At 45.7% G+C, this 11,933-nt stretch overlaps 1 protein-coding gene across 1 annotated transcript in view; it reads left to right on the top strand.

Moving 5' to 3' along the window:
• Nucleotides 1-8,306: 8,306 nt before the first annotated feature.
• GSR (glutathione-disulfide reductase) overlaps nucleotides 8,307-11,933 on the top strand; it is a 36,215-nt gene continuing 32,588 nt past the window's right edge. Inside the window, exon 1 of the mRNA XM_081083439.1 lies at nucleotides 8,307-8,692. Coding sequence (XP_080939565.1) covers nucleotides 8,408-8,692 — 285 coding nt within the window. The 5' untranslated portion in view covers nucleotides 8,307-8,407. The remainder of the gene's footprint in view (nucleotides 8,693-11,933) is intronic.

Below are 11,933 nucleotides of genomic sequence, written 5' to 3'. Positions count from 1 at the left end.
CTGTAGTCTTTGGTGACCCTGGAAAGATGACTCAAAAGTGGAGACTGGTGTGGTGATTGCGGGGAGGGGGGATGGTGGAAGAGGGCATAGAGAGGATACGTGGTGATTGAAAAAGTGTAAAATTAAATTAACAAGTGGAGACTAGCACCTAATTCCAGATCCCAGAGACTCGCCACCCCTTGTTCTGCCTGCTTGCTTATCATTTTTGCCCACCAGTTTATTGTTAACTAGAGACCTGGTGCACGAAATTCATGCCCTGGTGGGGGGTCCCTAGGCCTGGTCAGCACTCAGGGCCTGTAGGGGCTGTCTCACCCAGTCCCAGTCAGGACTTGGCTGGCCAGGGCCTGCTGGCTGCCAGCCAGGGCCTGCCGGATGGGGCAGGAGGAATGGGGGGAGGGACCGCACGCAGGAGGTTTGCTGGCTGGAGGGAGGGACCGGAGGAGACTGGCTGGCCGTGGGAGGTTGGCTGTGGGAGTGCATTGACCACCAGGGCCAGCTCCTGCATTGAGACCCCCTGGTGGTCAGTGCACATCATAGTGACTGGTCAACTGGTCGTTTGGTCGCAACGGTAGCTTGGGCTTTTATATATATAGATGACTTGACTTCACAGTTATATGACCTCATTGCCATCGCATGGCTCACCTCTATGGCGTTTCTGCCGACCTGCAACTCAGTTAAGCTATGGAGGTCCTCAAAACTTAAGATTTCATGCTTTAAATTTTCGTTTTCTGACCCATCAATCCTACCACCTCACCCTTCAATGCAATTCAGCCAACATTTATTGAACCCCCACAATATGCCTGGTACTGTAGAACTCGTAGATATCCAAATACGTATAAGTTACTGAATTTGTCCTCACAAACTCAGTTTGGTGGGAAAGATAGACCTGTAGACAGATAAATGCAATACAGTGTCTAAGTGCTGTGATAGGGATACTCTAAGGCTTGGGCAAAAACTTTCCTGAAAGAAATAGTGACAAAATTGTGTGGTAAATGTTAGGAATGGGGGCGGGGGTACAAGAAGAGTGAGAGTTCAAGTTTAGAAAACAATGCAAAGGAACTACCAGCAGTTAAAATATTGCAGTTAAAGATTTGAATAGAGTTGCATAGAGATGAAACCAGACAACGAATGGGTCCAGGCTGCCTGTCACTACTTGAGCCAATTAAGCAGAGACAGGGTTGAATCGGATATGAGTATTTTTATTTTCCAATATCGCCAGCAGCATGGGAGAGCAGGAGGTAACCCACAGACATCTGCTCTTCCACCCCTTCACCTGATAAGCCAGCTGCTTATATTGGGTGGAAAGACAATGATTGCATGGGGAAGTAAGCAGAAGAAATAAGAATGGGTATGCTAGCCCAGCCGGCGTGGCTCAGTGGTTGAGCATCCACCTATGAACCAGGAGGTCAGGGTTCGATTCCGGTCAGGGCACATGGCCAGACTGTGGGCTCCATCCCCTGTGGGGGGCGTGCAGGAGGCAGCCGATCCATGATTCTCTCTCATCGTGGATGTTTCTCTCTCTCTCTCCCTCTCCCTTCCTCTCTGAAACCAATAACAAAAATTTAAAAAAAAAAAAAAAGAATGGGTATGCTAAAGAAATAAAAATGGATATAATGGTTACAGGCAGTTAGGGCTGAGGGCTGCAAAGGGCAGGTGCCTCCTGGACTCCGTTATTTCAGCAACAAGGCTGTTAATCTTTCCATGATGATAGGCAGTTCTTGAGTAAGGAGAATGGACCGAATTTCTTTTTTTCTTTTAAATATGTTTTTATTGATTTTTAGCGAGATGGGAAGGGGGAGAAAGAGAGAGAGAAACATCAGTCAGTGAGAAACACTGATTCGCTGCCTATTACATGGCCCCCAATGGGAACCGAACCAACAACCTTTTTGGTCTATGGAACGATGCTCCAACCAACTGAGCAACCTGTCCAAGGCTCCACAGGTAAGTTTTAGAAGCCATATTTAGATATCAGTGATGAGGAGAGGAAGGGTGAATTTAGACAAGGAATGGTATTGTTATATGAGGAACCATAATTCAAATATTATAGACTTGATTCATTCAATCAACAACAAATATGAAGCAACTACTATGCCCCAGGTATTGTTACAGATGCTGGGAACGTAGTCACATACATGGCAGACAAGATTCCTGCTCTTGGAGTTTGTACTCTAGTGTGTGATGGTTAATTTTATACATTAACTTGGAGGGTGTTTTGTTCTGTAAATAGTTACAGAAATAAAAACACATATTTAGATTCAGAATAGGAATATTAGTGTTATTTCCAAAGCTTTTTATGATCTTCCCCATTTTATATTTTCAAATACATTTGTAAAACAATAAATTTGAGATCAAAGAATGAAAAGCTATTCACCACAAGTATCATTTCCTGCTAGAAGTGTCTTCTGAGGTATCCAGTTTCCCAACAAAGCAAACTTCCTATTCTCAGAAAGATTCCTTCCCATCATAAAATTTGCTTTTTGTTAATTTCATAATCAGTTATAGTTCTATCTCTTTAGTGTTTATCCTTTGCCTTAATAAACACTGAAATTGTGCTATGGAGTAATGTTTGTTTTCTTTCTTTCCTCATATTATTTTTATCTTCATAAATGACTGCAATTATTTTCATATATGCTTCATGAGAAATACATTTCATTGAGCAACCTGTATGAGCAAGGTTCTTTATAATACCACTGTTTCTCATACAGACTTCTCCGATTGTTTACAGAAGTACAGTAGGCCCCTTTATCCATGTTTTCACTTTCTGCAATTTGTTATCCGCAGTCAACCGTGGTTTGAAAATCTTAATGAAAAAATACAGAAATAAACAATGAGATTTAAGTTGTGCTCCATTCTGAGTGCTGTGATGAAATCTCATGCTACCCCGTCCTGCCCAGGATATGAATCATCCCTTTGGCCAGTATCTCCATGTCTCCATGCTGTTGATGCTCCTGCTCTTTAGCCACTTAGTAGAGATAATACAGAGATAATAGTACTGTGTTTATTTCTTGGGTTGAGGAGAAGATAACATGTAAAGCTCTTAGAGCCAGGCTTAGCTCATTGCATATTTATTTATTTTAATATATTTTTATTTATTTCAGAGAGAAAGGGAGAGGAAGAGAGAGATGGAAACATCAATGACGAGAGAGGATCATTAATCAGCTGCCTCCTGCATGCCCCACACTGGGAATCAAATCCAAAACCCAGGCATATGCCTTGACCGGGAATCCAACTATGACCTCCTGGTTCGTAGGTCGACGCTCAATCACTGAGCTACACTGACTAGGTTTATTATTTCTGAAAAATATTTCACCGTGTTTTTGTGGAAATCACCTAAGTTTATTTAGTAGTAAAAAACATTTTAAAAATATTTTTAATGATGACATTATTAAAAGGTGAAATAATTTGGGCTCTGCTGTTTCCCACAAATCATGCTAATTTATCATGATGTCTTAAGACTGCTACATTTGAACAGTAACTCAGTTGATTTTTATTCTTGGCATTTACCACCTCCAAACTACCTCTTATTAACTGCATTAACTAAAATTTTACTTTAGCTGACATTTTCTTTTTTTAAAATGATATCTTAGTGAATTTTTTTTAAAATATATTTTTATTGATTTCAGAGAGGAAGGGAGAGGATGAGAGAAACATCAATGATGAAAGAGAATCCTTGATTGGCTGCCTCCTTCACGGCCCACCCTGGGGATATGGCCTGGCATATGCCCTGACTGGGAATCGAACCTGCCACCTCTTGGTTCCTGGTCAACACTCACCCACTGAGCCACACCAGCTGGGCTAGCTAACATTTCTTAAAGAGAAAATTTAGATAAGATCAGAAATCTTCAAGTGTTTGGGATATGGCTACCTATTCCTCTTCCCACATAAGTCAGAAGCAAAAAGGTAAAATGCTTACATGAAAAAAAAATAATTTAGCCCTAAATAATACCTTATGAACCTTTGGTTGCAACATATTGCATGGATTATGTAACTAGGTGATTAAAAATTCCTTTCTCCTTTGAAACTATCAGAATCATAGACTTTTACTTTCTTTCATCTTCTATATGTTTGCTTAATGGAGCCATTCTCCCCTACTCCCCACCCATATTTCCTGGTTCAAGACTTGTCATCTTTGACCCTTGACGCCTTCCTCAACTTGTCAATTTGACTTCATGTCTGTGCAGCCTGTTCCTTCCCTGTTATCAATACTGCTGCCTAATACTTTTGCCTCTTATACTGCCAGTTTCACCACCTCCAGTTCATTTCATATATTTTCAGGGAAACACACCGCTGGAAAATCTCCAGTGACTCTCTATTGCCTACGGAGTAATATTTAAACACCTGTGCCAGGTTACAACCCCGGCTTCCAGGACTTCACCCATCTCCATTACCCCCTTAAGCTGCCTATCTGCACTGCTCTGCCTACTCTTTCCAGCTCCTGCTGGCTCACTTCCTCCTCTACATCGTTCTCTTTCATGTGCTCATTTCCTTTTTGGTCAGCCTCCCAGTTTCACAGGTGAAGAAACTGACACTCAGAGAGGTCAAGTTAACTAGGACAGTGCCTGTGGTGTGATGTGAATCCAAGTGCCTGACTCAGACTCCTAACTGCCAAACACTTCAGTGTGCAACTCTTAAGAACAAAGATATTTCCTTATAACCACAGTACAGTGATCAAACTCAGGAAATTTTATACTGATGTAGTACCATTATCTGTTACACAGGCCATATTCCAGTTTTCTCAATTATCCCAATTCAAAAGCTCATCCAGGATCAAGCCTTACTTTTTCCCCCCCCAATATATTTTTATTGCTTTCAGAGAGGAAGGGAGAGGGAGAGAGAGATAGAAATATCAATGATGAGAGAGAATCATTGATCAGCTGCCTCCTGCACGCCCCCTACTGATTGAGCCACAACCCAGGCATGTGTCCTTGACTGGAATCGAACCCGGGACCCTTCAGTCCACAGGCTGACACTATCCACTGAGGCCAGACCAGCTAGGGGGCAAGCCTTACTTTTAATTCTCATATTTCTTCCATCTTTTTTAGAAATATATTTTTATTGATTTTAGAGAGAGAGGAAGAGAGAGAGAAACATCCACTGGCTGCTGCCTCCTGCACGCCCCACCCTGGTGGTCAAACCTGAAACCCAGGCATGTGCCCTGACCTGGAACTGAACCAGCAACCTCTCGACCTCTCAATGCATGGGACAATGCTCAGCCAACTGAGCCACACTGGCCAGGGTTCTTCAGTCTTTAACCTGGAAAATTTCCTCAGCCTTGCATTGTTTTAAGACATTGTTTTTAAACTACCAGGCTAATTGTAAAATTTCCCTCAATGTGGGTTTTTCAGGTTATGAAATTTTAGCAAGAATATTACATAAGTGAAGTTGTGCACTATTTTTTTAAAATTGATTTCAGAGAGGAAAGGAGGAGAGAGAAACTTTAATGATGAATCATTGATTGGCTGCCTCCTGCATTCCCCCCCCCCCCGCCCCCCCAGGGATCAAGCCTACAACCCAAGATTTACCCTGACAGGGAATCGAACTATGATTTCCTGTTTAACAGGTTGATGTTCAACCACTGAGCCACACCAGCAGGGCTGGTTGTGCACTTCTTACTGAATCATCTCATGAGGTACACAATGACAAATGTCCCATCACTGGCAATGTTTAACTTTGAAGTTACCATTTTTCCCTTTGTGATTAATAAGCAATCTATGGGGACCTATTCAGAGACTGTGTAGTAACCCTTTAGCCATCATACTTTCACCCAGTGATTTTAATATTCACTGATTGTTAATGACACTATTACTATGATAGTTGCAAAATGGTGACCTTTCTAACTCTGTGTTCCTTTTACATGTATTATACGGCGTTTTACTGGAAGGAAGAACTTGCCCATTTTCCCCTATACAACTTTTTCATCAGGAAAAACGCCTTCAAAAAGGAATTGGAACTGGAGTGTGGTTGATTCCCAGCCCCCTTCAGTGCGCTGGGCCCAGTGCCTGTGACCTGGACCTTCACTCCTCTGCTGGTACAGCTCCCGGTCTGTAGATGGGCACGGGCTGTGGCCTAGCATCACCAACTCAAAGCCCACTTACTACTTTGTTGTCCAGTTGGTAGTTCCAGATATTGTAAAACAATAAACCAGTCTGGACAGGTTGGGAGGAAAACGCTTTTGTGTCTCCGTCTCTACCCTGTCTTTTGTTAGTTTGTTTAATCCTCACCCAAAGATTTTTTTTTTTTAAATATATTTTATTGATTTTTTACAGAGAGGAAGGGAGAGAGACAGAGTCAGAAACATCGATGAGAGAGAAACACCGATCAGCTGCCTCCTGCACATCTCCCACTGGGGATGTGCCCGCAACCCAGGCACATGCCCCTGACCGGAATCGAACCCGGGACCCTTCAGTCCACAGGCCGACGCTCTATCCACTGAGCCAAACCGGTTTCAGCAGATTTTTTTTTTTTTTATTGCTTTTCAGAGAGAGTGGAAAGGAGGGAGGGATGGGGAAAGAGAGAGACACATCAATTGGTTGCCTTCCACATGTGCCTGACTGGATCCGGGATTGGACCTGCCACCCAGGTACGGTGCCCTTGACGAGCAATCAAACCCAAGACCCTTCCGTACGCAGGCTGATGCTCTAGCCACTGAGCCACGCCGACCAGGGCTCTACCCTATCTTTATGCTTCATCTGTAGATCATGTTGGGAGTGGGGGAATTCCTTCACTCTACTGTTCTTTAGTTCTTCTGGTTGGACTACTTATAAAATAATAAAGTTGACACAACACTAGCTCAACAGGGAAAAAAAACAATACGTGTGCACGGGAGAATGACAATATGATGCTCAGAACATAAAATAAGGTTCAAAGACATGATTGAACTGGGCACCCTTTTATACTTTCTTTTTAAATTGTTTTATTGCTTAAAGTATTACAAAAAGTATTACATATGTCTCCTTCCCCCCCCCCTGCCCTTAACAATCCCCCAGCCTCCCCTACCCCCCAGTGTCTTATGTCCATTGGTTATGCTTATATGCATGCATACAAGTCCTTCGGTTGATCTCTTATCCCCTCCCCCCTCGCCCCCAACCCTCCCCGGCTTTCCCGCTGTAGGTTGACAGTCTGTTGGAGGCAGCTCTGCCTCTGTATCTATTTTTGTTCATAAGTTTATAATGTTCTATACTTTTTCTGACAAAGAAACTTATGAGAAATTGACAAGACAAAAAGTGTTCATTAGCAAGGAATCTAAAGCAAGGGGTGGTATTTGCTGGTGAGGAATCTAAACAAAAGTTTGGGCTTTGGCAGTAAATAAAGGCTTTACAAGGTTTGTTTACACACCCTTTAAAAAAATATATATAGCCGAAACCGGTTTGGCTCAGTGGATAGAGCGTTGGCTTGCGGACTGAAAGGTCCCAGGTTCGATTCCGGTCAAGGGCATATACCTGGGTTGCGGGCATATCCCCAGTGGGAGATGTGCAGGAGGCAGCTGATCGATGTTTCTCTCTCATCGATGTTTCTAACTCTCTATCTCTCTCTCCCTTCCTCTCTGTAAAAAATCAATAAAATATATATATATATGTTATATATTATATATATACATACATATATATATATATATATATATTTTAATTGATTGGAGAGGGAGAGAGAAACATCCACAGGGATGGACCTGACTGGGAGTCAAACTGGCGACCTTTCCCTACATGGAACGATGCTCAGCCAACTGAGCCACACTGGCCAGGGCTGTCCAAGCTTTTCAATCCTGGGTTTTATAACGTGTGATACGGCTGGGAGGGCACCTACCCTGGAGATGTATTTCCTACTTTTACGGGGACAGAGATTCAGACAGCTCTTCCTGCTTCTCGGGTGAATTTAGTTAGAAATAATCAATTGATGATTAAATCAGGGCAGTCGACTCTGGTTTCCACAATCACGAAACTCGTTAATCCGATGTTTCCAAAACTAACACCGGCCTCCACAATGATGGAGGGAACTCTCCAAAGGCGGATGAAAAGAAAGGGCGTTCATCCTTTCTCTCCCCACCGGCCTCCAGAAACCTACCTCGGGCTGACGCCCCTCGGGTGCGGGGCCGCAGGTGCTGGGGTGCACAAGGAAGCGGAGAGACCCCTCCCCACCCCCAAGCTCCCCACTTTGGGTAGGGCTGGTGGTTCGCACGCAGGTGAACGGGCTGGGGTGGGGCCGGCCCTTCGCGCCCGCCTACCCAGTGTCACGGAACCGCGGCCCTGAGACTCACGCCCCGCCCTGCACCCGCCCCTTCCCCCCCAACCCCCGCCGCCCCGCGCACCCCGGTCAGGTGCTTAGTCACCCCGAGGCCACCCTTGCCCGGGGCCCGCGCCCCCTCCTTCCCGGGGGCCGGCCCCAGGGCCGCACCCTCCGCGCACTTCCGCGCATGGCCCTGCTGCCCCGGGCCCTGCACGCCAGCGAGTGGCCGAGCTGGCAGCGGGCGGCGCGCGCCCTCGCCGGCTCCCCGCGCGCCCCCGCCGTTTCCCGCTGCGCGGCCCGCGCCATGGCGTGCCGGCAGGAGCCGCAGCCGCAGGGCCCGCCGCCCGGCACCCGGGCCTACGACTACCTGGTGATCGGCGGCGGCTCGGGCGGGCTGGCCAGCGCGCGCCGGGCGGCCGAGCTGGGCGCCAGGGTCGCCGTGGTGGAGAGCCACAAGCTGGGCGGCACTTGCGTGAGTACCGGGCCCCGCACCCCCGTCTCCGCTGCAGCCCCGCTTCCTCCTCGCTTCTGCCGGAGCGGTCTGCGCCCTCTCCTGCTGCGGAGCGATCCGTTCCTCCGGGCCCCGAGCCCGGGCGCCCGGCGCTGTGCTTTCCGCTTTCCCACCCGCTGCCGAGGCCAGGATCCCAGCTGGTTTAAATGAAAAAAGTGTCAAGGGGCATCCTGGCAACCCCACCCCCCACCCCCAAACTAAGCCTGCGTCGGTCCCGGCCCAGGTGCAAAAGCAGCGGCAGCCGTAGTGGTTAAAGCAAACGCGGCTTTCCTACATCCTCGTTCCTCTGGGTGGACGAGTATTGTGTTCCACGCGGGAGCTCATCGCCAGATCCATGCAACATAAAACTGCATCTGGAAACATGGCAGCTGGCCCGTGTGTGGGGGAGGAGGGGGAGAAGGGGTGTATTGTCCTTGAGCAGTGAAGTTCCTGGTCCTCGCCCATTTCAAGGGCAGAGTGATTCGCAGCGGTGGTTCTCACCCGTGGCTGCACATTCGAATCACCGGAGGAGTTGAAAAAAATTCTTCCTAGGTTCCGCTCCCATGGCCTCTGATTTCATTGGTCTGTGCTGCAGCCTGACCGCGAGAGTTTTTAGAAGCTCCGTAGGCGATTCCTAATTTCAGCCAAGGCCGAGAACCACTGACCACAGGTTACCTCGGTGTAGGAATTTTACTAGTAAATGAATTCTCAGACCTTGTACTTTTTTTGTCTTTTGGGGGGCCCGGGGATTTTAAAACTACCCCCCAAAAAGAGGGTTGTCAATTCTGCAATTAAAAAACTGTTCATCATTTTTAAAAAGTTTTGTCCCCAAGTGATTGGCGTGGCTCTTTCTATCACAAGACTTGATTGGGTGAGGTACTTGCTGTTACTATTAAAATGTCTCCAAGATTAACCTGGGATTGGGAATGGGTTCTCTAAAGTTCCTTTGGACACTGATGTTTAAGTTGTACTAAGTTGGGAACCCCTTAAGGGCAGGGATGGGTTCCTGTGTTTGTGCACCTCTTATCATCTTAACAAAATACCTTACTCAATAACTGTATGTGAAATGAATGAAACTCAATATTGACAGCCATGAAAGGGCCGACTCCTTTGTCCAGTCCTCATTTTCCAAGTTCAAAATGAAAGTGGGAATGAGAAGAGAAAAAAAAAATCCCTGTTAATTATCACCTTGCACCTTGACACCTTTTCCTGAGAAACTGAATTAGCAGAAGTCTGTCTCTGCAGAAAGCAGATTGAAGGGTGCCACTAAGAGGCCCCCTGGACAACTTGATAACTGCTCATCTTTGTACCCCATTACTTTTCTCCTTCCGTATTTTTGGCACAGTCAGCGTGTGGTGTTCCTCCTCATTGTCTGGTTCTATTGGAATTACTCAAAAAGGTGAACACACTAAGAGATAAACTGCCTCTGAGAGTGAACCAAGGACAGTCAGCATGTTACTGCCTTCATGTAGATCGCCTGGCCTTGCTTTTTTTATATATATATATATATATATATATATATATTTTATTGATTTTTCACAGAGAGGAAGGGAGAGAGATAGAAAGTTAGAAACATTGCCGAAGCCGGTTTGGCTCAGTGGATGGAGCGTCGGCCTGCGGACTGAAGGGTCCCGGGTTCGATTCCGGTCAAGGGCATGTACCTGGGTTGCAGGCATATCCCCAGTGGGAGATGTGCGGGAGGTGGCTGATTGGTGTTTCTCTCTCATCGATGTTTCTAACTCTCTGTTTCTCTCCCTTCCTCTCTGTGAAAAATCAATAAAATATATTTTAAAAAGAAAAAAAAAAAAAAAGAAGAAAGTTAGAAACATCGATGCCTCCTGCACACCTCCTTCTGGTGATGTGCCCGCAACCCAGGTACATGTCCTTGACCGGAATCGAACCTGGGACCCTTCAGTCCGCAGGCCGACGCTCTATCCACTGAGCCAAACCGGTTTCGGCTGCCTAGCCTTTCTTATCTCCTGTTTCAGCAACTTCTATTTTCCTGTAAGCCAGCGGTTCTCAACCTGTGGGTCGCGACCCCTTTGGCGGTCGAACGACCCTTTCACAGGGGTCGCCTAAGACCATCCTGCATATCAGATATTTACATTACGATTCATAACAGTAGCAACATTACAGTTATGAAGTAGCAACGAAAATAATTTTATGGTTGGGTCACAACATGAGGGACTGTATTTAAAGGGCCAGAAGGTTGAGAACCACTGCTGTAAGCGTTGATGTTTTGGGGAAATCCCCAATTTAACATTTTCTTTTATTTATTTATTTATTTTTTAAAATATATTTTATTGATTTTTTACAGAGAGGAAGGGAGAGGGATAGAGAGTTAGAAACATCCATCAGCTGCCTCCTGCACACCCCCCACTGGATGTGCCCGCAACCAAGGCACATGCCCCTGACCGGAATCGAACCTGGGACCTTTCAGAACCTGGGACCTTTCAGTCCGCAGGCTGACGCTCCATCCACCGAGCCAAACCGGTTCTGGCCCCAATTTAACATTTTCAAACTGGCTTTTGTACAAGGAAGGGTGTTGGTATGTGTTGAATATGAGAGAAGATATAACCCATGGATAAGACAGGAGTTCAGATTCCAGATATCTGGGTTTTCCTCAGTTGCAAAAATAAGCTTCTTGTGTGCAGGAATTTCCAAGCAGGTGTAGGGAAACTTAAGGCTTTCTGAGGCACATTATTTTGTTTGTTCATGTCTTCATTGTTTTGAATTCTAAGTGCTAAGTTTTTGGAGGGGGCTGGCTGAGAGAAAAGGGTAGGTAGATACAGATATTTGTAGACAAAGGTCCCTTCCATGAAGGAATTTACAATGTAGTTGGGGAACAAAGGGTAGACAGTCAACCCCAAAGTGAGGCGGACTATATTAATTGCTTCAGTAATAACAAATTACAGCGGTTGAGGGAAGAGTTATAATTAATCATTTCTGCCTGGGCAACATGGGGTGGTTTTGTGAGGGAATAGTATCTTTCTGACCTTGAACAGATGAATATGTGGATGAGTATTTTTTGTGAGGGTAGAGTAAGGGCAACGGCCTAGAGTCAGTGTATGTTGTATAATCGAATTTAACTGGAGCAGAGGGTGTCTCTAGTTGAAAAGATGGGAAGCTAATGGGTAATGGCAGTGGTAAAAAAAAAATGTGGATTTTTGGTGTGCCCTGACTGGGTTGCTCAGTTGGTTAGAGCATCATCTGATACCCCCAG

The sequence above is a fragment of the Myotis nattereri genome (assembly GCF_964212035.1).
Source record: "Myotis nattereri genome assembly, chromosome: 2".
NCBI classification, from domain to species: Eukaryota; Metazoa; Chordata; class Mammalia; order Chiroptera; family Vespertilionidae; genus Myotis; species Myotis nattereri.
Note: the sequence above shows the minus strand (reverse complement) of the source record. Positions and strands in the feature narration are given on the sequence as shown.